At 37.3% G+C, this 16,584-nt stretch overlaps 3 protein-coding genes across 10 annotated transcripts in view; 2 read left to right on the forward strand and 1 right to left on the reverse strand.

Annotated features, from left to right (window-relative positions):
• Nucleotides 1–11,738, forward strand: part of LOC149727310 (uncharacterized) — a 31,677-nt gene extending 19,939 nt beyond the window's left edge. For 5 of the 6 annotated variants that reach the window (XM_089890169.1, XM_089890171.1, XM_089890172.1 and 2 more), the window contains 4 exons: nt 2,710–2,880; nt 3,145–3,264; nt 9,419–9,709; nt 9,843–11,738. In XM_089890169.1, the coding sequence (XP_089746295.1) occupies nt 2,710–2,880; nt 3,145–3,264; nt 9,419–9,709; nt 9,843–11,029 (1,769 nt within the window). In that variant the 3' untranslated portion in view covers nt 11,030–11,738. The remainder of the gene's footprint in view (nt 1–2,709; nt 2,881–3,144; nt 3,265–9,418; nt 9,710–9,842) is intronic. The other variant, XM_089890170.1, reaches the window with a different exon arrangement.
• On the reverse strand, nt 3,460–8,764 carry LOC149727312 (uncharacterized). The gene is made up of 11 exons (XM_089890175.1): nt 8,303–8,764; nt 7,879–8,035; nt 7,527–7,678; nt 7,121–7,231; nt 6,878–6,985; nt 6,477–6,618; nt 5,586–6,263; nt 5,282–5,410; nt 4,970–5,081; nt 4,465–4,746; nt 3,460–4,228 (listed from the first exon to the last, which is right to left on the reverse strand). The coding sequence occupies exons 1-11, from the start codon at nt 8,425–8,427 to the stop codon at nt 3,630–3,632; spliced, it is 2,595 nt and encodes an 864-aa protein (XP_089746301.1). The 5' UTR covers nt 8,428–8,764; the 3' UTR covers nt 3,460–3,629.
• Nucleotides 11,739–11,895: 157 nt separating the features above from the next.
• LOC149727313 (protein FAM221A-like) lies at nt 11,896–16,291 on the forward strand. Of its 3 annotated transcripts, none has more exons than XR_016386222.1 (4): nt 11,896–13,062; nt 13,405–13,600; nt 14,251–14,374; nt 15,282–16,291. XR_016386222.1 is itself a non-coding variant. In XM_089890185.1 (1 exon), exon 1 carries the CDS (start codon nt 12,345–12,347, stop codon nt 13,128–13,130), a length of 786 nt encoding a protein of 261 aa, XP_089746311.1. In that variant the 5' UTR covers nt 11,896–12,344; the 3' UTR covers nt 13,131–13,385. The 3 variants fall into 3 exon arrangements, 1 of the variants encoding a protein (XP_089746311.1); XR_016386221.1 differs by having other exon boundaries at nt 14,262–14,374; XM_089890185.1 differs by lacking the exons at nt 13,405–13,600; nt 14,251–14,374; nt 15,282–16,291 and having other exon boundaries at nt 11,896–13,385.
• The last annotated feature ends 293 nt before the right edge of the window (nt 16,292–16,584 follow it).

Raw genomic sequence — 16,584 nt, forward strand, 5'->3', positions numbered from 1 at the left:
AAGGCTTACTTGTTTCATCTTCCTGCTAAGTAAGTTTAACTTTTACGTCTTCAAGCTTACTAGTTTTCAATTCAATTGGCTATAATTGATTTGTGTTTAGTTTTTGTAACCTGATACGTTGAGTAATCAGGTTTTTAAGTGCCACGACTTGAGGAGAGATTTTGTGTACAACAATAGCAATGGCGGTGCACTTTACACGCGACTACGCTGAGTTGGCCTCTATTTTGTGGCCACAACTTTAGGCATTAAATTGTAAGTTTGCGCTGGCCATGTAGCAGAATTCGTAGATCTAGTTTGATAATGCCCTTTTCATGTCTTGGGAACATGTTCCTATTTGTACAGGGTTAGCATCGTAGATACAGCCAAACTTTAAACATCACAATACATTGTCGTGGCAATAATGTGCTTGCGTTATGACGTAACAAACCAAGAGCTGCCTGACGTAACAAACGCTCGCCGACAACATTCCCTGACCACATATTTTATTACTTCCGTGCCGTCGTCTGTTTTCAGATGACCGACCGCCAATTGATGTTTACGTCTACAAATTACTACTCGGCGCCACATTCTAGACACTGTTTCAGATAGTAAAAGCATTTCCTGACCACTTGCTCACAATCAATCCTGTTTAACTGTGTCAAGACCTTTTCTACATCATACGTTATCCCATACTGTATAACAACTTATCAATACCGCTTTGGAGACACTAAAATGACATTTACATAGTTATATTTACTTCTAGTAGGATACTTTAAAAGTCCGTGGCTACGGATAAACTGCATACGTGACTTGCCATAGGCGCATGCCTAGTTTAGCGCTGAATAAACTTTAATAATGCTTGCTCGCACTTAACATAGGAAAGGTTGGTATACATTACTGTCAACATGAACTCATTACCAACTGAGATAGTGAAATATTGATTCAATGCTTTGAAAATTTGTTTTTGACGTAACAAACGTAATATTTAAATGTACTAGAATTGACTCATTGTTGTAGTTGTATGTTGGAACAATGGTGTTTTCGAGGTCATATATTTTACAAAAGACCACAGAACTTCATCTGCTGGGTAAAAAAAAGTGTGTGTATAACAGTAACTACTATTCCATGTCGCTTCAGCCTTTACAGCTGTATAATTATTCTGTCCTTCAACTGTTTCCGCTGATTTAAGATAAGCTTATAGCCAACTAAAGGCTGTCAATCATTTTGTATTTCATTACTTCGTACATTCTTCAAAGGTTTCTAGCTCTGAGATAGATTCGTAAAAGACGTTAACTTTAACTGCTTTACCTGTTGGTTTAGACAAGATATGTTTATTTTATGTTGCGTTGTGAAGTTAAAGTACAAATAAATAGGAGAAACGTGTATTAAATTGAATATATTCTTAAATATCGTGTCCGTGTAGTTATTAGTCATTTTATGCTTATTGTAACAACACAGCCCGCTTTATTATCGAATACCTAATCTCATCCAACGAGTAACTGTATTGCCCCAAGCCTTTGATAGCAATCACGTTCAATTCATACAAGGAACGCATTGCTGACATTTCCAGCCTTTTACGACTAGGTTAGCATATAACGACTACCTTTACCCTATGAGTTATAATATTGTAGCGAATAGTTTATTAGATGAAGCGTAATTTGGCAATGGCTGAAAATATATTGCATTTTATATGGAAAAAGATACGTGCGTCGTAATTACAAGTCTGTGTCGATAATTAATTTACGTTGTTTTAAGTTAGCCAAAAGTTAGAATCCCATACGTCTGAATAACATTACTTTTTTTGTGGGCCCTTGTATTACATGCGAGTTAATTTGACGTTACTCTGTATTGAACTTGTATTGTATTAGCTGTTCGCCAGAGCCTGTACATATTTGCATGGTTTCCCATCGACTCAGTCTATTTTCCAAGAAGTACTTGTGTATTTCCCATACTCCTTTCCGTGGGAGCAAGCCGATGTGGTTGACAACTGTATGTTAAGTCCAATGTGACAGAACTCATTTTAAATTCGAGTGACGTAATGTTTATTTATATTTTGGAAGTTCAGACGCTTCCTTTATAAAAACAACGTAGGCAGTTTTCTGTACAAATTATAATCATGTTTGTTTCAATGGTTTTATCCATAATTTGTTTTCTAACGAAATATTTATCCTTAAAATTACAGTAGCGCATAAATTGGTTCATTTTTCTTCATAATTTTGCTGTGTGTTAAAAATTCAAATGTTTACCATAAACAGATTATGAATAGTTGAGCGGCCATAATTCTGTGTGTTGTAAATATTTGCAAACTACATAGCGAGCATCTTTTACTGGTCACTGTCTGCATGTAAAGAGTTATAAAGTCCAATTTAATCAGAGAAACTGTATATCTCAGATTAATTAGTCTGTCGTCAAACAAAATAGATACACACCAACTTTTTGTTGGTGTCTATATTGCGTTAGATCTCAACAAAAATCGTTTGTTTGTTTTTTGTTTGATAGTAGATTGGGGTAAGATGGTTCATATTTTTTGTCGCTTATCACCACAGAATTACCTATACCATCACGACTTTAAAAAGCGATTCCAAATGTTAAAAACAAGTTAGGAAATATGAGACATTGTGTGCTAACCACCTTAACCCACAATAATATATATCCGTGCTTGTTATAATACAACTTCCCCGCCCTTCGTGCCAGCAACAATATTTATTTGTTATTTTTGTTTCCCAACAGTTCCCGTGAGCGTACTTACCCGCCGTTTACCAACTTCCTCCCTTGCCCTACTTCCTTTTTCTGAGGATACGAATGACGTCAGCACAACGACAGTGACGTTGAACGTGACGTCACAACCCATAACGTCATCAACTCCACTTACAACGACCAAGCTACCTATTATACCAAAACGTATGCGTCAAAACTATTAACCGTTTCCTTTATTATTTTGGCGACCCGTCTATTTATATCACCTAGTTTTACAACTATCAAACTTATTCAAGTCATTCTATAATAAGAGACTGACGATGCCATATAGGCTGAATTTATATCTTTTATTTTACATTTTGTAGGGCTTGGTTTTTTGTCTGTTACGTTTTCGCAATACCAGATCTTTAATCAAGTTTCTATTGTATTTTACTCATTATTTGAGCTTCAGTAAACCTTGTTTTACAGTTACCAAAATAACCCAACCAACGACTGTAACAACCAAACAAGTTTTGACAACATCTGTCGTTCAAACGTCCCTACAATCTACGTCATCAGTCGCCTTGACAACCCACGACGTCACAACAGGTACGTGATAGTTTGTATGAAGCTATAAATTGCTGGTAGCTTGGGAAAAAATGTTTAAATTTAATATTTTTTACGTTTACGTATTCAGTGGTGAAATTTTGCGGGTAGATATAGCGTTATAACCACCGGTTGGTTTATTAAGTCATATGGGAATAACCGTATCTAAAAATTTCGCCATGGGACGTACGCACGAAACACTTGAATACTCAATTTAATTCATATGTGCTCGATGTATAATAATTAACAAAGCAGTAAGATCTTTCAAATATGGCAAAATAACGTCTTATTTTCGCTTCTGCTACTTCAGCAGTTCGTGATACCATATACAGAATGACATTTTCGTGGCGATTTCACGATGTTTTAGTTTACGCGTTGTGTTCGGGAAAGCCGAGATGAAGGTAACCATGTTTGTCTGTCTCCAATCCATCACCCATATAGTGACGTACAGAAGGGACGTCAATTGATATAGAAGTCACGTATTTCTCGTCAAGATCCAGCTCTCGCTGTGGCGACTTACTCGACTGGGGTTCGAGCCCGGGTGAGTTCTTCTTCTTAATAACCTTCTGGTATGGACTCTTCGGCTTTTGTGGAAGAGGGGGCGCGCCTAAGTTGACCCAACTTTTTACGTCTTTGCGATTCAGAGGATCAACATTACCATTCGCATGTATTGACATATCCAAATATCCTTCTTGATGTCCCTGTGGCTTCACGGCAAGGCAGTTGGAGTTGTCAGGAAACGAGAACTTCTCCTCTGCCACAGATGTATCCGACCTTGCACTTCTAACATCACTGTTAGGATGCATAATAACCGGGGTTGCTGAATGTGGTTGACGTGGTATCTGGTCGTTAACGTCAGTGTTAAGTGTAGCCATGCTTCGTGATTTGTATTTCTGTCGGTTTCTGGTTCGTCGGGCCGTTTTTCTCGCTGTCAAACTTTCCTCGCAGGTGGGCGATGCGAAGTCGTCTATAAGAATCACTCAAAATTAAATAGACTATCATTGCAGTTCTACTCACATTAGTATACACAAAAAGTTAGTTTATTTTATCTTGATTATTAGGCAGAAAATAATTGCAGTTTTCACAAGCATATTAAATACTATGACAAATTAAGTTTTCTCGAAAATCTTGTACTATAAGATACTTTACTGGGAATATGGCGTTTTATATTGAGCTCACTTAACTATGTTTTGAACAACATACCTGAGTCAAGGTCATCAAATGTGCTGTCAGACCACATCGATACGTCATCGTCTTCCATGCCTTCAATCGAGGCAGTAGCGGATGGAATGTAGACCCTAGGTTTCGAACTCGCAACCCTCGGTTCATGAGGCACAGAATCGTAACTATGTAATGATTTATCTTTAGGTGAAGTTTTCAGCTTCAGTAGCATCTTCTTGAAACCAGTCTTTTCTTTTTTGTCTGGCGTAGGGCGAAGTAGAGTAACAGGCTCGTCAGATGGGGTCCCGTATTTCACAGATTGCACTAAAATAAAAATACTCGGGTAAAAAAACAAGGCCTGTGAGGCTTTAATAAAATCAAGACATCATTTATGATAATGTCTTACAGTGAGGTATACGCCAGATGATCTATTGAAAGGAGTTGATCCATAACTGCTAAACCAAACAATATTGATATTTTCTACGTAAAAAATAGAAAAAAGATAAAGAGTCTACTGTTGTTATATAATATACCAAGTCTGACTTACCTTTATCTGTTCCTTGGTTTGTATTTGAGAAGAATCGGTTACCAGGCGACGAGACACGGGGTGTGGGAACTCTGCTCCACCTCTGTTTCCGATCAATGTCGCTCATATTATCCTAATGTTTAAACATTGTTAGTTCAAATCATATGTTGCTGTAGGTGTAAGTGTCACGGAGAGGCTGTTTTAAATTAGTTTCAAGCCTAAGATGATCAGCGTTACCTTGGGCATTTCTAAGATGCAAACGCAACATAAACAGATCTGGTTTTAACTCGATTTAATTAACCATCAAACTACATTTCTAAAGATGAGCATTACCTCCACACTTAGTTGTGACTTGTATGCGCTGTTTTCAACTTGTTGACCTTCTGGATTTGTAACCGTTACAGAGATTCGTAAAGGTTGATTTCCATTGACCCCGGGTCTAAGTATTCCTTTGGGAGACTTCTATGAAAGGTGGTTTCAGTTTTAGCCAATCTTAGCATGCTAAGAACTTTATTTTATTCAAGTTTGAGGCCCAAAGTTACAAATATAGTTTTACTTCATGTAAATACGGTATTGGTATTGCGCGCAAATTTTTTAGTAGTTTCACCTTGGGAGCAAACGAGCATTATAGACTTACCTGTTTCTTTTTTTCAAGTTCGGTTAAAACGTATTCGTTTGATTTTTTATCTGTCCCCCGTGGTGTAAGGTAAGGAGTCCCATGGGTTGAATTTGTTGCAGACGGAGGTGCAGAATCCGGGAAAGAATTTCTGGAAAATATTCTTTCCCTCTTTGCAGCTATCCTCTCGTAGACATGCTCTGATGCTTTTGCGAATCGTTGCATCACGTTTAGCCGATTTGGACTGGCTGCTGGCTTTTCAGTTGTAGCTACAAAAACAGAGTCTTCTTTTGGGCCTTGAAATGATTGCATTTCCTCCATTTCAATAGGTGTGGGTGGGGGAGGAAGCGCTGCAGGATCCATTTTCTTTACTTTCTTCCTTCTTTTTCTTTTTCGGCAGCAGCAAATGATGATAACTACCGCTAGTATAATCAGCAGAATAATTAAGATTATCACCCACACTGGCAGGCCACCAGATTGCGGTTTGGGAGGAGGGGGCCCAGGTACTGCACCATTGGTTGTCACATCTGTAGCGTCTGTTGTTACTTCTGGTCCAGGTCCCGGCACAATTCGACTTTCTGGGGTAGCTTGTACTTTATCTCTGCATTCTGTTTCAATCCACACAGTCCTCCAACACGGTTGTCCTGGCGATGAGTTCACTGCTACAGGCGTATCGCACCATTTCAAATGTCGTCGCCGCTGTGACCGGAATTTGATTTAAAAATTGTGTTGTTTTTTTAGACTTTATTTGAATAAGCTTTGATATTATTATAGAGCTACTGAGTCTTGAAAATAGCCTTTTAATCATTAAGAGTTTTCAAAAAACTACTGTACGTTATGCTGTTGTTATAGTTCGATTTTTAGGATGTTTCTTATTCTGCAAGAAGTTTACGGCTTAGTACTTTTACTCACCTCCCTGTTGTTGGGTAAGTCAGTCCAACTCTCCCACTCTTGCCAAGGTAGATACGTCCCTGAGCAGTAAGAGTAATCTCCGCCCAACGTACAAGTTCTGTCACTCACATATCCCGCGCATGATGTGATGTACTCATGCGGACTAAATAAAGAAAATGTAAAAATTTGAAACTTATCTTATATTATGAAAATATACAGAACAATCTGTTGTCTTACTGTATGGCTACAAGTCCTCCGTTTTATTTTACTCTAGGAGCGCAGTTTTATGATTGTTCAATGGTGAAATTAACCACTATACTTTCTATTGACTTTGAGATAAAGGAACTTTCCTAATGAATTATCCAGCTTCAAATTTAGTGCTCAACACCTACATTCACATCAAGCAAGGAGTTTCAACTTACGGTGGACATTCCTCCCTTGCTGTACACTTATCGAACAATATGCTTGACGTCATTTCCGTCGGATTTGCAGAACAGGTTGCTTGGCAACCACTCCCACCCGATCGACCACTACCAAAAAAAGAAAATTTACAATTCTGCTGAAGTCAAACTATTTTCTCCACATTCACACAAACATAAACTATGTGTATATGTAGAAAAGATTCAAAATTTCCAAAAAAATATCTCTGTAAACCAGACGCTTACTCAGTTCCGGGGGGACAGGGTGGAGTACATGAAGCAGTATCAGTCTGGGTGGTTTCCCGTGCACTACCCTGGCATAACTTCGATAGTTGGTTGGTAGAAGTGTCTCTACATCTGTAGATTGCAAATACATAAGGGCAAGGCCAAGAATTTGTTATACCACTGTCACACAATTCTAAGTTAATTGAAATTAATATGCAATCTGGATTTAAAGTTCCTACCAACTTCGCGAACGTTGTTCTGATAAACTTTAAATAATGATTATGATTATAGAGGACTATACATCGCAGCACCAGAAACGCGAAAATTTCAAATATAGATAATGATGAAATTTTCGCGTTTCTGGTGCGATTTATAGTCCTGTATTATTAGCGTCGCTTGGTCTTGGTTTCCTATATACGATGCTTACTCTCGTTGTCTTGTTTTGAATCCACTACACGTTGCATTACAGCTGCTTGTGTCACTCCAAGGCGTCCACGTACCCCGGATGCATGTCGTTGGCACGCAGTAACGTCGGTGTGTTACGCGGCATCCAGGGCTTTGGGGGCAGGTGTAACGAACCTGCGGGGTAAAGGGATGCAAAGTTGTGAATATGGTTGTATTTTTACTGACACCATTGAAATACGTTTCAGGATAGAACACACGTGTGATTCTATTATACACAATGTTGATATGTTATTTTTTGCCATTCTGTATGGGTGAGGTCCTATAGACACGCTACAGTATAGAATGTAAGCTCAGACCGTTTATAAAAAGTTTACCGTGTCTATTGCGGGCGCATTGCAATCATTGCTTGATTGTAAGCAAGCCTCTTCGACTTGTAGAACCAAATTCGCCCCACTGCAAATGTTTGACCTTGGGCAGTTTGTTAGAACTTCCGTGACTATCCCGCTTGTGCAGACTGCGTTCCCACATAGTCTGTGACAAAGTAAATTTTTAGACTAAGTTATATTGTTAACTTCTTTGCTGTTTGACCAGTTTTGGGGTCTAATAAATGTGCCAACTCTGGCCTAAATCACATATGAAATGTAATATAGATACACAGCCTTTGGTACATTTTGGGGACTTTGTATTAATTATACAACGCTAAACTTCATTTTCCCTGAGCTTCGTATTGCTATGGTTTAAAAAACACAACACGACGTTCAATCATATAAATGATCGTCACATGCAACCAAAACTTACCTTGATCTTGAACCTGAACATAACCCTGTAGTCTGGCTACATGACCAGCTGTTAGAATTAAACCAAGTGTCACTGCTTTGCACCAATGAATAAACAGAGAACAACAAAATAACTCGTAAAATCATTATATTAATAAAACATTACACATGAAGAGTAAAAGTAATTGTCGTCTGAAGAAAAATAATTTTAATGTTATTAAAACAGCTTGTATTTGTTTCCTAAACCACCTTACATTTACGTGTAAATAAAACTGTAAGATATTGTTAAATTATTCAACTCACACTGACGTGTCTGCCCTTTGCATATATCCTGGTATTCGTAAGTTTTTACAAATGGTAACCGCTGTTTTATACACTCGCGCATAAAACTTCCTTTAATTGATTTGTAATCTGTTAGCCAGGTGGTAATCACTGTTTCCGTTTAGATGTGACGTAACAGTCCTGATTGTGAACGAATATTATAAAAAAAGATTTAAAATTTAAACACGTGGTGCTTTCTTTATACAGTATACCGTAGCAAGTATAATTTTCTTGTAAATTGCGCTTGCCTATTTATTTATCTGTCTGGTTGCCTATTTTCTTATGCATTCACAGTGTCTGTAGGTGTAAAGCGGACACATCTCATTAGATTGAAACAAAGCGATTATCCGGTAAACAATGATACACAATTAAGACGAACCTATTCACTTATTACATCATTTCCTTTTCCGGACGAATCGCGTAACATAACAGCAACGCTTTCAGTTATGATGTCACAGCACCTGTTGTGAATAACATATATGATGCAACAATCAAATTGCAACACGGTCACTTTATAGTTTAAGCAATGTAATTATTGGTGTCATGACCTCAACTCCCGGGTGTGACTGTAGTTTATGGCGAATAGTAGGGTCGGGTCACCTTTAGCACCTAATATCTAAATATCCTGATCGTGTTTTTTGCCATACAGTCAAATTTTTGTTTTTTCATCCAAACAGTAATTGAACTATTTATACACTGCACTGGGTAACAACGCAGATTATTTTATTTTTGAAACCCGATGGCCAATATTGTCGCATATTTCCGATACAATGCCTAACCGGTATTTAACACCCTGACATAGTTTGTTTTATTATAGTTTCAGTGACGACAACGAGGAGCAGTGGGCGAGATCTCGATCGTGACGTCATCAAACCTACGTCATCAATTAGAGAAAGTAGCGTTGAAGCAGTAAACGAATTCCCACTGCCAGGCATCGGAAAAAAAGGGGTGACTCCTACCGAAATTCTGGTCCTGGAATCCGGCGCCGCAGCGTCTGAATTGCCGATGTCAACATCCAGTAACTCGACAGGCGGAAACGCCAGTGCCGTTACGTCATCAAGCTTCATGTTTATACGAAGCATGGCTGCGTTGGTGATATTTATCAGAGGTAAGTTAGTATAATACAAGCATGATAAATGGCAATGTACTTTAATAAAAAATTCTATTATTTTTAATATTAAATCTTACACTCGTTTTGTATAGATCAAGTTAGTATTCTAAGAACTTGCTTATTTTTTTAGAAAACTCGGACAGAGTCCTGATTGTGTTCCTGGCAAGCATCAGTATCGGTCTCTTTCTCACTGTGTGCGTCCTCCTTTATAAGAGAGAGGATTTTCCGAGCTTTAGGAAGAAGAAAAAGAAGGAGGTTCACAACGAGGATTCCGCTTCTCTCCTCGGTAACAGAGAGACGTCCCGCCAGTCACAGGCGGATTCTTCTTCCACTGGGGGCGGTAACGCGCACAGTGCTCTGACGTCAAACAGTGGCTCAAACAGAAGAGCCAACCATATCGATTACATTAATCACGTCACTGCAAGCTCACGTAAACGGAAGCAGCGTTCAAGAATCCAAGCTTTGTTGGTTAAGTGTTGTTCATGTTGTTGTACTAATGCACCATGGCAACGTGACGGTTCAACTGCCGATGACGACTATCATATCGCACGTCAATCAACATCGTTGAGCGATGATGACGTCATTAGTGCAGTAGCAAGCGGCAGGAATCACTTCGACGGGGAACCTGCCCCAATATTTGCCCCTAGCCCCCAACATGAGTCAACACCCACCAGCGACGACCATTACCAGGCGTTTTCTGGTGGTAGCGATGGCATGAGATATGTTGATGATAACACAAGTGAATACGAATACCAAGATGACATCACACCACCTACACCCGCCCCTGTAAGACCTACGACTCTAAGAACAAACCCAAATGTTGCCCCTATAATACCAAACGGTCACAGGCCTTACAACACAGGGTACAGGTCTCCAAACCAGTATGATCCTCACACACAGAGCCGCCAGTTCAACCAGCCAAATCATATAAGGGAACCGCCTCCGTTTCCCAAAACTTCCAACTACAATTACCACCACGTTGCTCCCCATTATGCCACGCATCGGATCGCGTACAACAACACTTTTCAACCAAATAACACAAACTCTATGCATCATATCGCGCAGAATGCTCCACAGCACCACTCGGTTGCTTACCCTGCAAGTTTTGGTGACCACTATGTGTCGCTGCAACCACAGCTCAGGCAACCTTCAAATGCGAGGACATTAACTCTCGGTCATACAGATCCGCGGTTGGACCGTAGAGATTCATTCTACGATAACTCCTTACCAAGAGACAGCCCGCTGTACGAATACTACCAGCGGCAAAACCGTCAAGAATTGCCTGGTACCAGAAATATAAACCAATACTATTCATGACAGCTCTTATTGCATACACAAATTCGTTGTTTTATTTTTAACTCTCAAAATTGTATTGTTGTTTTTTTAAACTAGCTGAAAAAAAACTATTTGGCAAACTTAGTCGTCGTAAAAGTAATAGCATATAACTCATTATTTTATAGATATAATTCTTGTAATGCGATCCAGTTAAATTTAAGCTCTGTTTTTGCACCGCAAACTAGATTCAAGCTAACACAACCATACAGGCCTCAATGTATTTCTGCTGTGCATCTTAAAAGTTTCAGGAAAACAAGTGTAGCAGTGTAATCCTAGCACATACATCCTTGTGCCAATTCATCCTGCCATTGCAACAGCAGTGTTTCTAGCCAACTGCTACGAGAATAAGCTTTTTCTCTGTATTTTTCTATTTCTTTTACTGTGTGCTGATCGCAACACGCTTTTTATATCATCACTGATCATTGCTTTACAAACGCGAATTACTTTTACCACACCACCCGTGTTACAATTTGATTTCGAATTACTGTAAACTTTGATTTTTTTTTGTTTCGGCACAAAATATTCACACCAATAACTTTTTAAAAAAGACTGAAGGTTAAATGTTTTTATTGCTGCTTTAAGTTAAAGATGTAGTTTTATGAAGGTGGTGACTACCGATTCTATTTAAGGTGTAAATGTTGACCTAAGCAGTAACTTATTATTTTCAATACACGATTCTGCCACACTTTAAGCATCGCTTATTTATCTACTTACACACAGCACATGTGTTTCGTAAGGTAAATGATATATTCTATATCAATTCTACGGCGAGGCGAGTTAGGGAACCTGGAATTTGGGCGAGTGTTGGCAAATAATTTTAGACGTTGGTATATGCATTTCGAGAAAGTTTATATAAATTGTATATTAGTTCAGTGTATAAAGTAACCAACGAACGTTTATAAATATGTGCAAACACTTTATAGGAATGTTCTCGAACCAAAAGATCCAGTTGTTAAAGTGTTTATGCTTTATTTAATACCATACGTTAAATCCAGTATCCACTCCCTAGTTTTTTTAGGATTTCTGTGTTGTGCAGTCAAGCGGAGAGCAAAAGGCATGGAGACGATGTAAACAATTTTTGTAGACAACAAGTTTATTTATTATTTCGTATTTTAAACTTATTTTACTGCTATTAAAAGTTCGTTTTACGCACTGTTGAGAAATTATTTATCGTGTGAAATGTAAAGTTAATTTAGCTAAACTATTAGTTGCTTTTAGTTAATCAATTTTATCTTTTTAACTTATAGTATTAAGTATCAAAACTAAATTATATTTTACTGCAGTGTATTCATTTAAAATGGATAACAGAGTTCATTTAAAGTTAGATAGAAATGCAGCATCAAGTGTGGATGCTTATTTTGAATACAGAAGCATTGTTGGAGATGATGATCACGGAAGACTCTTTTCTCCTCAAGAATATGAGGCCTACAAGAAAAAGGTTCTTCCCATGAGAATGGAAAACAGACTGTTCGTTAGTTGGAGCAACCCAGAAGGTATGGACTGCAAGCTGGTGGGTCCAGAGACATTATGCTTTTGCCAGCATCGGTACAAGCAACATGTGACAGATTTTAAGGAGAAAGTTAAAGATTCCAAAGAGCTGAAATGCAAGGTTGTTGGCTGTGGGTGTTCTGGGTATAATTATGTCCCAAGAAATGGAACTCAGCCTTTAAGATGTCACTGTAAACACCAAGCAACAGAGCACAGCGAAAAATCTCCATTTTTGTGCAAGAATCACAAATGTGGATGCTCTGGCTTCCGGTCTTCATACCGCTGTGGTTGTGGATCGTTATTAGAAGATCATGTAACCAGAGTTGAAACAAGGGATGAAAGAATTAAGCGAGGGCACCCAGTGGCTAATTATGAGCCCCCATACGCAGCAATGGGAGGACTTACTGGTCTTAGTTCTTTAATTGATGGTTATATGAGATTGGATGACAGCGGCGTTGGAGCACCTTCTAAAGAATTTTTGGAGCAACCGAGCACATCTGGAAATTCTTTGCAATTAGTGGGTAAAGGTGGGCCACCCATGAAAAGTGGTGCTGTTAAACGAAAAGTAGCAAAACGGCCAGAATGGGTCGATTAACTGATACTAGTCGTACACACAAGACACTTTTCTCCAAGTTTGTTTCATTGGTATTTTAAATCAACTGTGAATGAAATATTATTGTTTGTCAAGTTTAAATAATAACGTTCATACAGTATTTTCACATTTTACATATGCTGCAGCTTCAGCAGTAAATATTTGCATTAAAGTATCAGACAGAAATTGTTTTAAAACAATGTCTGGGCCAAAAATTGTTAATTTGTGTTACGTGAATAAATTCTTTTTTCTTAATAATATTTATTATTATTTACAGATGAAATAATTTTCAGTAATTCTCCTCATGCTGACACTTTCGTACAAATGACAATTTTACTTCTTTGTCAACTAGACAGAAATCGTTAATATATGATCGGATAATGGAAGGGTTAAAACAGATTCCATCAAAGAATGTGATGAACCAAATTTGTTTGTTGGCCTCACTGACGACGTCACGATGAAAAATTTATCTGGTTCGTTGTTTACATTGTTATCTTGTTTATTGTGTTTTATCTCTGCACCTACTGACATAGGTGTCACCCTAGTTGGTATAATCGGATTTACATTTTCTTATCAGTGTATGCATGTTGTTATGGTTACTGAATAAGTGGTTATGGAGTTGGCCACCCCAAAATTGTTGTATGCAAAACTGGGTATTCTTACTTAGCCAATTAATTTAAAAACAAATAGGGTCTTCGCTGCTACTATTGTGGGCGTATGTGTCCTTGGGCAAGACACTTAACGGCAATTGCTCCAACCCAGTGGTCATTAATGGGTTGTCCTAATTATCAGCCACACATAAAAAAATGAAAAATTCCCAAAAAATAATCTCCCACAAAGCAACATACATGGGACTTGTAAGCTGGCGCAATGTGTATGAACATCAGTGTTATAATGACTGTTGTTTTTTGGCCATGCGAGGATAAAATTAGTTATATTCATTCATAAATAAGCAATTTAAAAACTTTCAATAGGCAATACTTTTAAGATGTTTTTATAAAAAAAGCTAGATATTTGTTGGCACCCGTTATAATTTATTTTGGGTTATTGAATTAATGTAACTTGGTTTAACATTGCGTCGGCAGAAAACGATTGGTCTGTTTTATAGACATCATACCTTCAGGTTTGTTTCAGGTTTAGAAAAAATAACAGAAATGGAATTTCGAAAAAGTATGAGAGACCACAATAGAAGAAGGGAAACTTACTGTGTGAAGAATATTTATAGAACCAAACAACCACAAAAAAAGGTAACAAGTCTTTGAGAGTAATATATAATTTCCTGCTACATGAATTTTATATGGGTAAGGTCTTTCCCCACATTGTAATTTTGTTGGTTTTTATTGTCAAACTTTGATTGTTTGCTCTTAATTCAGTAATTTATACCTAAGGGGTAATTGAAATAAAATATACCAACATAATTACAAAATATTGTACGGAAAATAAAATAGTAAGGAAAAAATAATATTAAATTTGTGGCAAAATTGTAAACTTTATAAATGGTAATTATCAATTTTGTGTTATTACAAGTTCATATACATTTGTAGGATACAATATTTATAAATTGATGTTCAAACAATACCAATTTTCATACAATAATATAATGTAGGTAACATAACATGTTAAAAACTATAGCAGTAAGATAAAAAAAAGAATGTTTAAACTTGATTTTCAAAGCATTTAATATTATTTCGTGGTATTAATGTGAATTTCTAATACAAAAAATCATTTAATAATCCAAATTAATAATTATTTTAAACTCACCTGTCTTACCCTGTGTGTTTTCGAGTCGGTAAAATTTAACATGTTGTGCAAATCCTTAAATAACTAATAGTATATATAAAAAGTTTACATAAAGTTATATATATATAGTTTGCAAAATACTATTAGTATTACATTGTTTAACTTTTTGTTAAGAAATGATAGTACTAATTCATGGTGTCACCCAAAAATTGTCATAAATTTTAATTTTGAAAATATTGTGCAATTGTGCCCAAGTGTCCCGTCTTCTCCCACGCTACTACGTAACAACAAGTCTTGTAAAAATTACAAACATTTTATTACAATTAAGTTACTAAGCACCTGTGGTCATATTAAATGTTATTAATTTATATTAAAAAATGTCTCCATCATTAAATTTATCTGATATATTTGCAGAGAATCCGGCATCACTGCTGATAGAACACCGAACGTGAAATACCGGGAAGTATTTCACATGAAAATAGTTCCCGTGAAGAAGTGATAATTCTCCAACTCAATCAAGAAAACATTCATGAAATGATTCCCATGAAGTCCGTGATTACAGCTGTGGAAAGTTAACTGCGGTATCATGATCGTGAGAGTGATTTTCATGAAAAGAGAGATGAGACCCGTTACTACAAACTTCACTCACATAGTAACACTCATGGAAACCATGATCACAAACATGAAAGATCTCATGAAAGAATTTACGAACAAATTTTTAAGAAGTTTAAACATTGTGACATTTTATCTGATTCACGACGCCATAAAAAGAGAACAAGCCTTACGAAATGTTTTCTTCAAAATGCAAACTTTTGTCTGAGAAAAAACTTTTAATTAGTCAATTTGTTTTCTTTACCTGTATGCAACATGGCGCTTCTGAAGTATCTTTTTATTATTTTCTTCTTCATAGCACAGCTGGTTAGCCGTCTGCCTCGAACTCAGAGGTAATGGGTTCAAGGCTTATCGCTGCTACCATTGTGGCCGTATGTGTCCTTGGGCAAGACACTTAGCAGCAATTGCTCAAACTCAGTGATCATGGTTGTCATTCATCATTGATAAAGTTTTTGAAGTATTCGTACATAGGGGCGTTGGAATAACAGGGGATGTTGGAGAAAAAGTACCTTCATAAGTTAAATTTGGGCAAAAGCTCATCTTCATTTTCTAAATTTACTTCAGGAATAGCCCCTAGCCCGGAGGTTGTGTTGCCCCGGAGTGTTGCTCTTAACAGCCAGCTTTAAATTTTATTGATTGCTTCATCATTCGGTACGATTCGCTCGCCATTCAATGGAGTCATTTCGCTAACCTTTGGTTGGTATGATTCGAGATGATCAATCGTGTTGTTTTAAAATGCTACAATTTACATCATTTCGTACCTATAAATGTTTTTATGTGACGCTCGTGTAAATTAAACCAGGTATCGTTTACTTGTGTTTTGGCCATGTTGATGAGATTACTAGCAGGAAGGGGCGCTAGTAAACAGAGTGCTCATCTGGGGGTATGTTGGGTGTTTATGAACACGGGTTGATTATGCTTGTATATAGGTATGTCGATAAATGCGACGTGAAAAGCGCGGAACGCAATAAATTCGTAGATTGGCAATATACACAAAAATTATCTATAGGAAATTTAGACCAAGAATGGGATGGTGTTCATTTGCGATATATAACTTCCAATGAAAAGTACCACAGCCAACAGGGTGAAAGTATGAGTGTTGATA

The sequence above is a fragment of the Ciona robusta genome, chromosome 12 (assembly GCF_009617815.1).
Source record: "Ciona robusta chromosome 12, ASM961781v2".
Taxonomy (NCBI): domain Eukaryota; kingdom Metazoa; phylum Chordata; class Ascidiacea; order Phlebobranchia; family Cionidae; genus Ciona; species Ciona robusta.

What these genes read in the sequence shown, in the direction of transcription:
- LOC149727313 (XM_089890185.1), top strand. Translation starts at nt 12,345, where the DNA reads ATGGATAACAGAGTTCATTTAAAGTTAGATAGAAATGCAGCATCAAGT.
- LOC149727312 (XM_089890175.1), bottom strand. Translation starts at nt 8,427, where the DNA reads ATGATTTTACGAGTTATTTTGTTGTTCTCTGTTTATTCATTGGTGCAA. An exon ending in GCAAGGGAGGAATGTCCACC is followed by an intron (nt 6,619 to 6,877) that starts GTAAGTTGAAAC and finishes TTCTTTATTTAG; the next exon opens with TCCGCATGAGTACATCACAT. An exon ending in AACTTGAAAAAAAGAAACAG is followed by an intron (nt 5,411 to 5,585) that starts GTAAGTCTATAA and finishes CACCTTTCATAG; the next exon opens with AAGTCTCCCAAAGGAATACT.